Source organism: Poecilia reticulata, chromosome 9, assembly GCF_904066995.2.
Source record: "Poecilia reticulata chromosome 9, P_reticulata-male-v2, whole genome shotgun sequence".
In the NCBI taxonomy this organism is placed as follows: domain Eukaryota; kingdom Metazoa; phylum Chordata; class Actinopteri; order Cyprinodontiformes; family Poeciliidae; genus Poecilia; species Poecilia reticulata.
The window spans coordinates 2,441,032-2,457,432 of record NC_088838.1 but is presented as its reverse complement, the minus strand read 5'-3'; the positions used below and the strand labels follow the sequence as shown (position 1 = coordinate 2,457,432).

General features: G+C 40.9%; 1 protein-coding gene across 3 annotated transcripts in view; it reads right to left on the bottom strand.

Moving 5' to 3' along the window:
- Positions 1–2,317: 2,317 nt before the first annotated feature.
- The window catches only part of stxbp1b (syntaxin binding protein 1b), a 32,750-nt gene continuing 18,666 nt past the window's right edge, over positions 2,318–16,401 (bottom strand). For 2 of the 3 annotated variants that reach the window (XM_081611206.1, XM_081611208.1), the window contains exons 10-20: positions 15,077–15,184; positions 14,934–14,994; positions 14,362–14,427; positions 13,499–13,579; positions 12,945–13,083; positions 12,566–12,675; positions 8,691–8,792; positions 7,184–7,269; positions 6,857–7,011; positions 5,697–5,820; positions 2,318–3,032 (exon numbers count right to left, since the gene is read on the bottom strand). In XM_081611206.1, the coding sequence (XP_081467332.1) occupies positions 5,711–5,820; positions 6,857–7,011; positions 7,184–7,269; positions 8,691–8,792; positions 12,566–12,675; positions 12,945–13,083; positions 13,499–13,579; positions 14,362–14,427; positions 14,934–14,994; positions 15,077–15,184 (1,018 nt within the window). In that variant the 3' untranslated portion in view covers positions 2,318–3,032; positions 5,697–5,710. The remainder of the gene's footprint in view (positions 3,033–5,696; positions 5,821–6,856; positions 7,012–7,183; positions 7,270–8,690; positions 8,793–12,565; positions 12,676–12,944; positions 13,084–13,498; positions 13,580–14,361; positions 14,428–14,933; positions 14,995–15,076; positions 15,185–16,401) is intronic. The other variant, XM_081611207.1, reaches the window with a different exon arrangement.

The window sequence follows — 16,401 nt, the reverse complement described above, 5'->3', positions numbered from 1 at the left end:
TGTTCTTGATCTGCTCCACTGCGGCATCATTGATGAGGAGGATTGTGTGACTTGGCTGATTTTTCCTGAAATCAACAACAATTTATTTTATTTAGAAATTAGATGTGGAACAAAAAAAAGAGTAACATGAATTAATCTGCTGATTCAGATTCACACGTTATAATATTGACTTCCATTGTTCATTTATTAGGCTAAATTTTCAAATGACTGATATGATTATGATGTTTTTTTAGTTAAGAATGTTCAATCGATCTGCTTTAGCATGTGTTTTTAGTTTTTTTATTGAGTATGTTCTGCTTCAATTCCTCATAATCCGCCATTAAAAGATGTTCATTTGGTGTGGGGAATATGGCGTACGCAATAGATTTAGCCTGACATCTGTGAATTTGTGATTGATTTCATGGTTTACTGAAGAAATTTGTTGATTCACTTGTATTACTAGCATGACATAGTCGCTCCTTCCGATAAGGCTGGGATGAACTGATGGTATTAGTCAAGCCTGGTTTTATCTCTTATCCTGGATTTTGTAATCCTACTTTTGTGAAACAGCCCTCTGGAAAAACTAAACAGTGTTCAAACTGTTTTCTCTGAACACAGCTCATTAGTAAGCAGAGAGACAAATTGAAGACCCATTTAAAGACATGGGAATAAAATGTACCAATAAAAAAAGCATTATGGAAATCCTTTGGTGTGTACTTGACACAATGGTCTGCTTATATAAGCCAGCGCTTAGTTGTGCAGTGAGCTGCCCAGCAGTGGTGGTGAGACTGGAAACTACTGGTTTCCATAGCATTGAAATGACTCATAACATCTTCTACTCCCTCTCTTCTTCTGGCCTTGAGCACACTCATAACGAATAAGCTGCACCACACAGACTGCAGAAGAGGATCTATGTTGAGATTCAGTTTTTAACATGCCATTTAAGCATCTTATTGATCTGAGATCACACAGAAAGGTAGAATAATCAGTGACATCTTCTATCCTGTGGCTTCAGTTCTGGGACATTCAAAAGCTCCTTCGCATTTTTATGATTATGATGATTAAATCATCCATGCAGCTGTAGAAGGAAACAAGTCTATAAATAGTGCTTTTATTAAGCCATAGTTCACATGCCTCAAAGCTCTTGGAATGAAAGAGCCTCATTTGTCAGATGGTTTCAGTGCTTCTCATCACTTTGGCAAGGGCTCTCTCCTCTGGTTTCATAGGCAACTACACCTTCATGTCTGTGCAGTAGAGATCCAAACCAAGTTCATCTTCTGAACCCAGAAGGATTTCTAAGGATAATACTTTTAAATCCTAATACAATGTAGTGACAGCCACAGGAGCATCTCCATAACAGAATGTTAATGCATTACAGTGTATTATATTTATGAAAGAAACACAAGAAGACATAGTTAAGTCATAAGGTGTTCTTTTTAAAATTCGCAGGAAACAGCAACAAAAAATGCTCAGTGCAGATTAGAATAAAAAGCTTTATGACCTACATGCAAAAAGTTCTGTCAGCTGGTGTTAAACTAATCAAACTTAACTGTTGGGACCCAAACCATGAAGGACTGAACTAAATACAGAACAAAGAGATAGATTATGACATGATGTCTGTGTTCATGTCCTGGGGTCGCTCCAAGGTCACCCTACACCCTCTACCTGCACAATCTTTTTCTTTCAACAGTTTGAGTTGCTCAACAATCTATTTCCAAACAGCAAACTGAGTTGTTGGTCATCTCTGCTCTCATTTTAGTTCCTCTTTTCTCCAACCTTTACTGCCAGTAAAGGTTGATTGAAGTTACACCTTTTACATCATTTTAAGTTCATTATCAAAATCACATTTATAACCTCATTAGCTTCTGATTTAGCATTCATTTATAATATTATAACCATAACTTATTAGTTATCATAATGCAAGTAATTAGGCATTCTTCTGAAAAGAAAACAGGAATCATCCATGATTCTAATTATTTGAAACCAACGTTACAGTTGTTCATTCTAACAAGTAAAACAATATTAATATAAGTCTTCGGCTTTGAACTTATTCAATTACTCAATGTGTTTAGACTTCATTCTATAAAACATTCATGCACTGGAATAAGGAATAGTCTCAACTGTTTTTTTTAATAAATCTGTACTTGATTTGTAAAGGCACACACCTGTTTACTTAATGTCCCTCTGACCTGCACAGAGGTGTTTGACCTCTGCAGGTCAGAGGTCAAACACCTCTGACCTGCACAGGGGTGTTTGACCTCTGTGCAGGTCAGAGGTCAAACACCAAGCATGAAATCGGAGGAGTTAATGATTGGACGTTCACAAAAACCAAACTAGATTTTAATTGAAACAAATTTATTAGCTCCTTCACAACTGCAGATGTCAAAACAATAACAGCAACATTGTTTAGTGTTTGTCAGGAAATCAGTCTCTGATAATAGATTTGAAATAAAATGTTAGAATGCAATAAAACCCAACAGCAGCATTAGGAGCAAACAGTTGGAACTAAAAGGTAACTAAACACTACAAACACAGCTGATTATGAAGAAAATACAAACTAAATGGTGGCGCTTGAACTAAACCATTATTATTGTGGCTTTCTGCTGCCCCATGTGGTCCAACATGTCATCGCACATGAAATATCATGATTCTGCATATTTATATTATTGCTTGCTTCTAAGGAACACACAACTGTTTTGTTACAAATGAATCTCTGAATAAATAACATGTTATTCATGACATGCCATCTTATTATCTAAATTAAATCACAAGTTTATTCAATCATCATAAATTCCCTATATGCCACAAACAAACTGCAGCAAAATTCAGAACAACAAATCCACCAAACCTATAATTTAAACAACAGCGTCACGTTACAGTGGCTCAAAAGTATACAACATGAAGTGCTACATTTAGGTTAGGGGTCAACACGGGCTGCACAAAGCTTTGACTTATGGGGGCTGATGAAGGAACACGTTAACTGGGCTGCTCTCCCTTCTCCAAATCTTTCAGGGTTTTAAGAAGGCAAGACGGGGTGAGGATTTCTGTTGATCCTGAGAAAACACAGGAGAATACAGGGTTACTTTTCAGCATCTTTATCTGGAGACTCTGATAAACAGAAATCCAATGGTCTTCAAATGCATTTTGTAACACTAAGATGTTGACCGAAACTGGACAGGAAAACAGTGTGATATCAGAAAGTCTGTGTGAATAAGAGACCCGAGCAAAATCAAACAGGCTTTAACCTTTTCCTGTTAGCAGCTCCATGCTGATCAGTTTCAAACATGCATATTGTTACCTTCCCAAAATAACGACGAAAGTCATTTATTGCCAAAAGTGATTTTTTTGTTTTACAATTTAGGCCATTATTTTAAGAAGGTGACATTTTAAGAATGAGCATCTGATGTCATAATGTGCCTGACCAAAGAAGAACTGGATTTCAAGAATGTTCAAAATGTTTCAAAAACATCTTTCAGAATCCAGCACCAAAGTCTGAGATGCTCTTTAAGGTTCTGATTATTCTGCAGAGCTGACTCATTCCCACTCATCCCTTAACATGCTTGCTGGTTTATAGTTTGACTTTATGTTTATTATAACCAACAATAAAACTCTAAACACCTCTTGTCATTCCCTGACTATAAACCTATTAGGATCATGACACCATGGATAATCTAACATATTCATCTTTTTTAAAAGGTTCTATTGGCTCTAGTGGCCTTTATTTGATAGTGAATTAACAAGAAAGTGGGTAATGAGAGAAGGGGGAAGACATGCAGCAAAGGTCATCAGGCTGGAACTTGAATATGTGACGTCCGAGTCGAGGACTAAAGCATCCATATATGGGTTGTGCTTTAAACCTGCAGCACCACATCATCCCACCATGTTCATCTTTTAAGTGTGACATAAATCTTGCAGTAATAAAATTAGGCTCAATGAAATTCTAAATAAAGTCACTGACATTAATACATTAAGTTAATGGCAGCAGAATGCATGTTTGAGGCAGAGATTAGAAACAGAATGAGAATATAACAATTTGTTGAGTTTGACCAAGAGCGAGGTTGTGACCTGATGCTATAGGATGTACCAATTGTGTTCTGGTAAGAATCAGATTTGGCTCAAGGACTGGAAACCAGTTAATGTCAGAGTGTTGCAGGTGCCGGTGCTAAGTGATGCCAATGGGAATTGGAAGTACCCAGACACATCCAAAGGAAGAGCTAATGTTGTTCCAGTTGTTCAGAAAATAACACATGCTGGTTCTGCTTTAAAAGTAACAATCTGGGGAAAACTCATCAGCAAGGGAGCAAAACCAAATCAGAGAAATGGATCCCCTACTGACGGATACCTCCAACCCTTTGGGAGTGTAGGAAAATTCTTAGTTTGATGACTATGAATGATAAATATTTGGAGGCAAGAGAACAGTTTATTTACTTTATATGATGTATTACATTACTTAAATGTATTACACTGTTTCAGCAGGTCAGAGAGCATGACAGAGTTTATAATTAAAGACCAAAACTCTTTCAGCATGACATCAAATGTACAACAGTACATTTGATGCTGTTTATCCTGGTAATAACTTCAGGACAAATTATGCTATTTATCAGACTATCCATAAACAGAAAAAATAAATAACATTTCCATTATAGCAAGAAATAACCACAAAAAGAAAGTAGGTTGAGTTAAATGGATAGGCAATGATCAGAACCAACAAGAAATATATAAAGCAAAGAAACCGCTCCAGATGCCGCTGGAGACACAGAACAAGCACACAGGGGAATGAAACCAGGAAACATTGAACAACACAGGAAGGTGAAATAAGCTTACAAAGGGATTTTCTGTTCATCTCACAGTGTCTGTGCTGTAGAAATCAGTACCACAGTGATTTCTACAGCACTGTGGTAACTCCTCTTAGACACAACATGTCTAAGAGCACAATCCTTGCAAAACAACAGATGTGGAACTGTAGTTCTTGGGAAATCTTTGGAGTGTGAAGCTATAATTACAATTATTTGCTTTTCATCAAAAAATTGTTTCAAGCTAATCAGTTGGCCATGTTGCTGAGGTGACCTGATACAAGTATAAGCTGATCTGGTATTTTCTTAAATATGTTCCATTTTTACAGAATGAACATTTGGTTTTTGACTTGCTGCAAATTATACATTTTATTGGCAAAACTGTAGATTTTACCATGGTTGGTGTCAAATGAGTTCGGTAACCTGGCTGGAACAGATTGGGTAGTTCAAAAAGTTACCAGATGGTACAACTCACAAGCATGTTCATATTTCTTCAGAAAGGTTTTTCAGAAATGTAAAATATTAAAAACATTTTTTCAAATGTTCATTACTTAACTTTACTTTATTCTGATGTTCATAAATTTTGAAAAGCATGACATTTCTATGTTTGTGGTGATTCCTTATCCGTAGGGTGATTGGTTCCACATGTGTGAATATTCAACTCTGATATTCCACAGATTCTTGTTATAAGAGGCTGTCTTTATTCGCATGCGATTACTTTTATAAATTCTTTATAAAAGTAATCACTGCAGCTGAATCACCAGTAATTACTTAGCCATCAATGTGACAGGGTCAATGTTGGAAAGACCTTGGGAAAACATAGCCGACATCAATAGCAGCACGCATTGAAGTGAAGGGAACAGTGCTGAGGGTTGTCAGACAGCCAGCAGCTAACACAAGGGAACATAACATTTAAATATTTACTTGAGAATGTGTTTTTATTGTGCCGGTGATTCCTCTACGCCCTCTGGTAGGGCGTTGGGATCCAGGAAGTCTGGGTGTTGCAGATCCTTAAGGTATCTAGGGGGTGTGAGGATGTGGGTGGAACCTACAGGAGGAGAAAATCCTGAACGCTCAGTTAAAATGGAATCCTGCAGCAAAGCTAGGAAAAGATAAAATTGTTCATGACAAGAATAATGGTGCATACATATTAATTAACTCGAGATTTGCTAAGCTGTAAAAAAAAAAAGAAAAAAGAAGAAGACGGGTTGTTAAGGCTGTGGATGTGGGTCAGTGTCTCAGAAGATCTGATGACATTTTAAAACATAAATAATTAAATAGTAGGGATTCACCATTATGAACATTTGGGCCAATGTTAATATCCAATATTAATATTGCTGAATATAACTGACACGGGTGTGTGTGTGTGTGTGTATATATATATATATATATATTATTTTTTTTTTTTTTCACTACCCTTTTGACAACTTGAAAAAAAAACAACCACACCGCTGACTTCACCACTGCTGTAGCGAAACTCCCCACAATCCTGTACTGCATCACTATTACTGTCACATGACCAACCTTTTGCCCCCCACTCTGGAAACAAATAGCAATAAGATAATATCAGCTCCGTTTTATTTATTGTATATGTTAGAAAATGACTAATATGGACCAATCCAGATGCTGATATATTGTGCCTCACTACTAAACAGGCTCAGCTGTTCCTTTCCAACAAGTCCCAATAACATGCAGGTCCTCACAGTGTGATCAATATACAGACACTCTCACTCTATCCAGTGTACACAGTAATACAATGGTGATCAGTTTAGTCCCATTGCATCCAGTACTAAACACCTTCATATACTGTGTATCAATCAGTCAGTATTAATGACTGACAAGATTTTGCTAAATATTGTTTAAAAGGATCCTACTACTCAACAAACTGTTGAAGAGTAACACATGAAACTGAAACAGGTCTCTTTTATAAGTAATGGAATCTTTCTGTCATAAACTACAAGCTTTTTGACACACAGTAAACCTTATGCTTTTCTGCATCTGAGAGAGTTATATTTTTACTCCAAATCAAATCCAGACCCAAAACATCAGTAGTCTTCCCTTAAAGACTGTTGTGGTAAACTTACCAATCAGAGCCTCCCATTTGCCATTAGCCTGTGTGACCTCATAGACACAGCGCATTTCACTGAATGCCATGCCTCCAATTATGAAGACTATGATCCTGGGACCGGTCTTCATCTCTGTGGGGCCTCTGTTCTTGTGCCAGTTACCATAACGAGCACTGGATGATGAAAAAAAACAGCTTTTGTAGCACAATACTTAACAGAAAAGAATTTATAGTTCAGGAACATCTACATTCTACAGAAATAATATCAACCATTAATACAGGGTCAAATATGTACATTTATTTGCATCATGTAATAGTTATAGTTGCGTTAAAAAAACATGTGCACCTTGACGGAGCACTGGCCTTGGCAGAGACTTGTCGCTGAGAGATGTATGGGTACTGTTTTGGGTCAAGTTTGTCCTCGATTGCATCCTGTAGAAACATGATCAAAACACATTCTGCCATTTTTCTATACAAGATTCTGAATTATTAGGCCCAAGCAGCGACAGCACTGCAAAGTATTGTATTCATAGTGTTTATTCTTCATGGCCTACTAAAAGTTATCAAAACAGTGAATTTTTATGCATGGTGAAAGTACGTGGCCAGGTCTCAAACTCACTGAGACAACAAACCTTCAGTGATTGATCCCTATCCGAAACCTTACAACACTCAATGGTTAAATCGTGACATCATTTAAGCCATGGTGCTTACATTGATCTGTTCCTATCTGATTCCTGTGACCTAATCAACATGAAAGTGTGCCCAGTGACAGAAGACATCAGTGGAGGATGTGGGTGTGGCAAAGTCACATGTCATGATTCAATTGACTGTATGCCATGGACTTCCGTTTGAGCACTTCTGCATTTTTTCGCCACATACAACACTTTCAGTACATAAGGAACAGTATGTTAGCAATGCCTCCTTGGTCGCTACAGGACTATTAATGATGTTCATTGAATTATTCAGACATCCTCAAAAGCTCCAACAACAAGAATGAAGTTAAGCTGGATGTGTTAAGCTTCATAAAGAACTTAGAAGGTAAGTTAATAAATCGTTTGCGTGTTCACCGAAATGCCTCATACATGTCTGTCATAGCTAACACTGAGTCTTTCTGTCAGACTGTTCTCTGCTGGATCCTCTTGATTACTCTATTATTCATATAGACACTGGCTGGTGGCTGAACCATGTGGGCGTGGCTGAATAGCAAATTTCAATCCTGTAGCTTATCCTACAGGAAGTCCTCACCAATCCTTCCACACAAAACAGGAAGTGACAATAATTCCTTTCTTGAAGGCCCAGTTTCAGCAAAACTTTTAAGACATGCTGCCGGCCTCGCATTAAACTGGACTGAAGGCTATTTGGAATATTTGCCAAATGCGACGGGCTGCACAGTGGCACAGTTGGTAGCACTGTTGCCTTGCAGCAAGAAGATCCTGGGTTCGATTCCCGGCCTGGGGTCTTTCTGCATGGAGTTTGTGGGTTTTCTCCAGGTACTCCAGCTTCCTCTCACAGTCCAAAAACATGACTGTCAGGTTAATTGGTTTCTCTAAATTGTCCCTAGGTTTGTGTGTGTGTGCGTGCGTGTGTGTGTGGTTGTTTGTCCTGTCCTGTCTATCTCTGCGACAGACTGGGGACCTGTCCAGGGTGTACCCCACCTCTCTCCCGGAACGTTAGCTGGAGATAGGCACCAGCACCCCCCCGACTCCACTAAGACAGCTGCAGGAATGGTGCAAGAGCGCTGATGATGGCAATGGGGTGGTGCTGGCTGCGAGGGTTGACAACTCTGCTTGCAGATTTACTTATTATTATTATCATCATCATCATTACCGTCGTTGCACCATAAAAAGCAGTACCTCAATAAGATCTTTGATGAGTGGTGTCCATCTGGAGAGCTGGTATGTCTGCTCACTGACCCGCTCCTTACGATCAGGTTTCTTGGGCTTTTTCGTGGTTCCCTGCAACAAACACACCAGTAGAACTTTTCAACTGGTCAGAAAAAATGTGTTCAAAAGAGTAACTAAGCACAAAATCTTTTGCAGATACCCACCATAAATTGGGTGCTAGGTGTGCTATATTTTGCTACTGAACAATGTGTGATATTTTCAAGTAAACGTATTCTGCAACATTTGGACTAAAAGTGCTGCCCACTTTGAGATGAAGGACGGCTACTACAGTTAAAGTTTTCTGTTGGTAAACGGTACAGCTTGGTCAATGTATACAGCACAACCCCACATTCAATTATAAAACCATCACACTCAGAAACACTCCCATAGTAAGTCAAGAGTTGGAATTGTAAGCACCAATTAAACATGGTTTGGTTTTTTTTGCACATGTGTGATTCAAGCTTTCCTTTGGCTGCCACCTTATCGTGGTGGAGGGGTTTGAGTGTCCCAATGATCCTAGGAGCTATGCTGTCTGGGGCTTTATGCCCCTGGTAGGGTCACCCAAGACAGACAGGTCCTAGGTGAGGGACCAGACAAAGCGCAGCCTGAAGACCCCTATGATGAGGAATAACTTTGGACTTGGTTTTCCCTGGCCCAGACACGGATCACTGGGGACCTCTCTGGAGTAAGGCCTGGAGGTAGGGCACGATGGCGAGCGCCTGGTGGCCGGGCTTTTACCCATGGAGCCCGGTCAGGTTCAGCCCGAATAGGAGACGTGGGTCCCCCTTCTCATGGGCTCACCACCTGTGGGAGGGGCCAAAAGGGTCGGGTGCATTTTGTGATGGGCGGCGGCGGAGGGAGGGAACCCTGGCGGTCTGATCCTCAGCTGCAGAAGCTGGCACTTGGGACATGGAATGTCACCTCTCTGGTGGGTAAGGAGCCGAAGCTGGTGTGTGAGGCTGAGAGGTTCTGGCTAGAAATAGTCGGCCTCACCTTGACGCATGGCTCTGGTTCTGGAACCAGTCTCCTTGAGAGGGGCTGGATATACTTCCACTCTGGAGTTGCCCACGATCAGAGGCGCCGGGCAGGAGTGGGCATACTTGTTGGTCCACCAGCTGGCATCTCAGGAGGGGGAAGCAGTGCAGCACCAACAGTGTTTATAGTGGGGATGGTGTGCTATTGACCTCGACTTGGTACGTTGTGGGCCGGTGGGCGGAATACTTCGAAGACCTCCTCAATCCCACCAACACGCCTTCCACTGAGGAAGCTGAGCCTGGGGACTCTGTGTCGGGCTCTCCAATCTCTGGGGACGAGGTCACAGAGGTGGTTAAGGAGTTCCTTGGTGGCAGGGTCCTGGGAGTGGATGAGATCCGCCTGGAGTTCCTTAAGGCTCTGGATGTTGCAGGGGTATGCTGGCTCACGCGACTTTGCAATATCACATGGACATCGGGGGCAGTTCCCCTGGATTGGCAGACTGGGGTGGTGGTCTCCCTGTTCAAAAAGGGGGACAGGAGTGTGTGCTCCAATTACAGGGGGGTCACACTCTTCAGCCTCCCTGGTAATGTCTATTCGGGGGTCCTGGAGAGGAAGATCGGTCAGATAGTCGAACCTCGGATTCAGGAAGTGTAGTGTGGTTTTCGTCCTGGTCCTGGAACACTGGACCAGCTCTACACCCTCAGCAGGGTCCTGGAGGGTGCATGGGAGTTCACCCAAATGGTCTACATGTGTTTTGTGGACTTGGAGAAGGCGTTCGACCGTGTCCCTCAGGGGGCCGTGTGGTGGGTTCTCCAGGAGTATGGGGTACCGGGTCCTTTGATATGGGCTCTCATACAGGTCATACTGAGTCCCTGTATGACTGTTGTCAGAGTCTGGTCCTCATTGCCGGCAGTAAGTTGTGCTAGTTTCCGGTGAGAGTTGGACTCCGCCAAGGCTGCCCTTTGTCACCGTTTCTGTTCATTACTTTCATAGAATTTCTAGGCGCAGCCGAGGTGTTGAGGGGATCCGTTTTGGTGGCCTTAGGATCACATCTCTGCTTTTTGCGGATGATGTGGTCCTATTGGCTTCATCAGATCGTGATCTGCAGCTTTCGCTGGAGTGGTTCGCAGCCAAGTGTGAAGCGGGCGGGATGAGGATCAGTGCCTCCAAATCCGAGGCCATGGCCTTGAACCGGAAAAGGGTAGAGTGCCTTCTATAGGTCAGGGGGGGTGTCCTGCCCCAAGAGGAGGAGTTTAAGTATCTTGGGATCTTGTTCACGAATGAGGGAAGAAGGGAACGAGAGATCAACAGACGGATTGGCGCGGCGTCTGCTGTGAAGAGGGCACTGTACCGATCCGTTGTGGTGAAGAGAGAGCTGAGTCAAAAAGCAAAGCTCTCGATTTACCAGTTTATCTACGTTCCTACCCTCATCCATAGTCATGAGCTTTGGGTCATGACCTAAAGAACGACATCATGGATACAAGTGGCCGAAATGGCTTTCCTCTGCAGGGTGACTGGGCTCTCCCTTAGAGATGGGGTGAGAAGCTCAGTCATCCGGGAGGGACTCAGAGTAGAGCCGCTGCTCCTCCACGTCGAGAGGAGCCAGTTCAGGTGGCCCGGGCATTTGGTCAGGATGCCTCCTGGACACCTCCCTGGTGAGGTGTTCCGGGCACGTCCCACTGGGAGGAGGCCCCGGGGAAGACCCAGGACACGCTGGAGGGACTATGTTTCTCGGTTGACCTGGGAACACCTTGGGGATCCCCTGGAGGAGCTGGAAGAAGTGAATGGGGAGAGGGAAGTCTGGGCCTCCCTTCTGACGCTGCTGCCCCCGCAACCCAACCCCGGCTGAAGCGGAAGAAATTGGATGGATGGATGGATGGAGGGAGGCAGGGAGGGTAAGGGTCTCAGCTCTGTCTGACTGCAGAGGTTATGCTTTTAGATCAGCATTGTTCCACTTCAAACATAAATTATTTAATATACATGTGAGTAGACTGGGACATTAGATTGGTGAATGTAGAATTAAAGATGACTTTAGGTTAGTTACACAACAAGGTTGCTTCTCTGACTTTGCTACATGAAATTAAAAATGTCAGGAGTAGGGACATGCACAGATAGACACTAGGTGGTGCTAGAGCACCTGACATTTTTCCTCTTTGGAAAAAAATTTCCTTTTTGAAATGTTTTGTTTTGTTTTTACAGTGTATAATATATGTCCCAAAGTAGCATTTCTGGATTTTAAAACCTATTTTAGCAGCCCAGACTTTCTTCTCCCCAGCCACTTGTTCCATCTCTTCTGGGGGAAGTGCTGGAACAAGCAGTGTCCTACATTTTAGTAATTTTGTCTGACAAGAACGTCCTCCCCCACATATGTCCTCTCCTCTGCCGTCAGAGCCATGCCCTGATGATGGACTAACCACTCAGGTAACAAAAAAAAGCCTCATAAAACTCAGATGTAAATTTAAAACTTTACTGGCCTAAATTTAGTCAAAGGAAGCAGATCAATTTATTCATCTTCCCCACTATGTCTTCTAAAAGTTAATTACAAAAGGGTATCTTTTTCAAGAGCAGAATTTGTGTTTGTGGGATTGTGATTGGTATGTTATGCAGTCACTGCCATACAATTATCAAAAAAGAAGTAACAAATAGCTTGTATTGTCATTTATATTGTTATTAAATTAGTACCATAACATTTTGTGATAAAACTTTAAGTCTATGTCACTCATCCCTACTATGCAGTTCACTGAGTTCCCTTAGATTAAAACCTTTGGAATATAGTCTGAATTTAACCAGTTGAGTGACCTGAACAAACTTTATGTTTAACATAATTAAACTGAAGGATCATAGCCGACTCCCTGATCAGAACTGCTCACCTCAGAGACAATGGGAACGCCCAGGTGGGCCATGTTGGAAATAATGTCACTGTCCTCAGGTGGGATGTTAGCATGCTGCAGGAGCTTACACAGGTTCTCCTCAGTCACACCTGACACAGAGGTTCAGATACACATGCAGCACACATGCATGCAAGCATGCACAGTCACATATTCAACTTATGCAAACAGCAGGATAAGTGAGATTAACTTCAAACCAGCAAAGCAAAATGCAAAACAAATATATATGCATATACATCTAATATAATGATACAATCTTAGTACAAAACACATAAATATTGACCCAGATTAAATTACAGAGGAGACAACACATTATATGCAAAGTCAAAAAAAGGAACTGGAAGCACTGATGCTATCTGACCATTCTTCATGAAGATGTAGAGCAGGATGATGCGTATCTTGTCGGACACGTTGACGTTGGCATCCAGGAGGACAGGAACAATGAGCCTCATGGGATCCTTGATCTTCTCACCCTCTGCATCTGTGCCCATGGCCAAATCCTGCAAATCAGTAAATGACAAATGATTACACTTCAAAAAATTTATATTTTTTCAGTTAAATTAAGTGTGCGTTAAATGCACGGTCAAGTTATTGGTTCTGGTGGGGGAGCAAAGTTTCTTTTTGAGGTTCTTTGCTGAGATGCTCCTACCCAGTTTTTATACTTCCAATCTGATCCTGATATCTGAATGTGAAGTGATTCATTCATTATTCAATTAGGGCGCTCGGAACAATGTTCTAAAATACATTGCACCCTTCCTATACAATACTCCACCCTGATGTAGGGGGATAAAGGCACTTCCTCGGTACCCAACTTGTTAGATTCAGTAAAACCAACAAGCTAAAGAATGGGAACCATAGATTACCCTGGCTCCTTGCGTGTGTGTGCGTGTGCACGCGTGTGTTTGGGTGTTATACCTGCTCTACACGACAAAGTTTGTCCACAGTACCCTGGTAGCGGTTCATGCAGTCCTCTGCAAGGTGAAGATGGGTTGAATACTAAAGTAAGACAGTAAGGGTGTTTTTAGCAGGTTTGGCATAAATAACAATGACTAATGAAACATCAAGTCGTTGTCTCTTAGTAGCACATGTATTAATGTTGCCAAGGAGTTTTTGCTAGAAAGATGTTAATGATTGCTGATAATGCCATAGATTTAGTTACTATGGCAACGTTATGTGATCATACAAAGAGTAACATAATGCTCCTGTGGTAAATGAAACACCTCTGACCACACCTGTTGACTGAATGAGAATTTTTCTATGCAGTTTAAAAGGGCAACAAAGAGCCGCAGAACATACAATTATGTACACACAGAGCCACCTGTAAGGGCAAATTAGAGTGCTCAGTTGGAAAAGTGGAAATTATTTTTTTTAGGTTTTTATGAACTATAAGGGAACAGCTCTCATTAATTAGGTGTATAATTCACCAGCAGTCAGTATCCCACAGTACTATGAAATATTATTACTAATCTGTTCAGATTTTTTTTGTCTACATTTTCAGATCATCAAGCCAAAAAGCATACTATCAGAAAAAGATCCGAGTAAATACAAAATGCAGGTTTTGATCATTATTTAATTATGTGAAAAAGTAATAGCTCCCTACAACTAATAACTGCTCAGGCCATCTCTAGCATTTGCTATCAGAATCACATTATTTCCATTGCCAGGACATTATTGCCATTGTCAGTACAATGGTCCAAAAATAAATAATGTATAAAAAGTATACATACACCAGAAGAGTAGGGTTAGGGTGGGGTTAGGTTTAGGACTTGGGTTCCTACCTTACTGAGCTCTTTCTGATACTGAGGCATCTTTTTTAGCATCTGAGACAGCTCCTTCATGGTGGTCTGAAAGCAAAGCACAGAACTTACTTAGAACTTACTCAATGTCATCTGCTGGGTTTCCTTAGATAGATTGTTTTTTTAGTAATTTGAATATTAGACTGAGCTTGACTGCATTGTTTGATAATACGGATAAATTCGGAATGTATATAATAAACTTGAAATTTTTCTGTATGAACAGATTTAACGGATTTTATTCTTATTTTATTCCCGTTGCATGTCTTACTTTATACAGTCCAATATTTGACTAAACTATTTTAACACATAGAGATGGTCATGGTCAATTCAATGACTTCAAAGTGCCTTTAGTTCAGAGCATTTTGCTCCACAAGAATTGATTTTTATTCACTTTCAACTTGAACAAGTTTTTTTTTTCTCAGATCATCTACCCCGTTAACAAGCAAAGCACAGGCTGATGTCCTGTCACAGAACAGCACTGCCACCTTTTCCTTCTACCTTCATGTGTCTGTGTACAAAACAGTGAAACAGCAAGAACACAGCTGGGCCTCTACCTTTTCTCCTGTGTTCATCTTCTTGCTGGCAGAGAATTCTTTCAGAGAGCGAGTTACAGCCCTGCTCAGAGTGACATGATAAGAAAGAGTTAGAGAAAAAGGCATGAGAAGCTCTTCTGAGTCCTGAAACAGAAAGCACTCACGTTGAAACCTCAGCTATGTGTTTGTGTCTCAAAGTCAGCCACAGGTCATCATCTTCGTCCAGAACCACCTCCTTCATTCGGGTTTCTCCCATCCCACTGGTCTCATAACTGAGCAAGAGTGAAAGCAGGATTAGATGCAGCTTTTGTGCACCAGAGAGTTATTATAATATGATGGATGTTAAATCAACTTAACATCCATCACATTCATTAACATATTTGTGTTTTAGATTTGCATCAGTATGCCTATTGTTGCATTTCGGTGGTCAGATAGAGCAGGGAAAGCCAGTTTGAGAACCCAATGAACAGTGTCCTGCATGTTTTCAGCAAGTCCCTGCTTCGAGATATCTCAGAAAGAGTGGATTGGTGTTCAAGCTGGGCCACAGCTGGCTAAAGGCCTAATCCTTTAAATCAAGCAGGAAAACAATGGAAAATGCAGGACAATATCTCTCAAGGATAGTGGAACTATGGACCAGAACCAGAGATTAAAAGCAGTGTTGTCAAACATTTTAAGTACACCTTGCTGCTGGACTGAACCCATTTTTTTAAACTTCAGAAACATCTTAATCTTTATGGCATAGATTCCAAATGGTGTCAGCAAGATTCCTCTAAAGTGTTGCTTGATAGTTACATGATGGTTTTATCCATTTGTCTTGTATTCAGAGACAGTTTCCTACATATCAAAGCTTACAATGATTGGCTGCCTAGCCTGCCATTATCTTGATGCTCAATTCTGCTCAATTTCCATCTTCCTTCAGTGCTTCATATGGGATTTCTTTCATTGAACTAGATTTCTCCAGTTGAATTTGAACCAGACCAATCAGCAACAGAAGAAGCAGTTGGGAACAATGACATCAATTTTCTGCAATGTTTTAGAAATGTCGTTTGCCCATGTAAGGTTGTAGTTTGTCAAAGGCCACGAAGGAAATGAATGAAGTCTTTCAGTCTGTGTTTGCCACACAAGTCAGAAAAATAAGAATGTCTCTATAGAGGAAGCTGTAGAACATTTAATTTTCCTCTGGGATCAATAAAATATTTTTGAATTAAACTTAAAGAGACAAGGTCTGAGCAGCATGTACACAAGTTGGGTTGAAGGTGCTAAGGCCCTTCTCCAGGCTCTTATTGGTTATTTCTGAAAAAGCTGAAAATTGCTGCAGATGGCACCTACAGTTTCCCATTCTGACAAAAAACTCCTGCTGATAGCATCAATCTCAGCGCACAGCAGCGTTACGTGTCAGTAACTGCCAAAAATGATTCTTTTCATGCTGTGAAGATTCTGAGAATTTAATATTTTCAAACTGAAATTAATTTCAAAAACATTGTAAGTA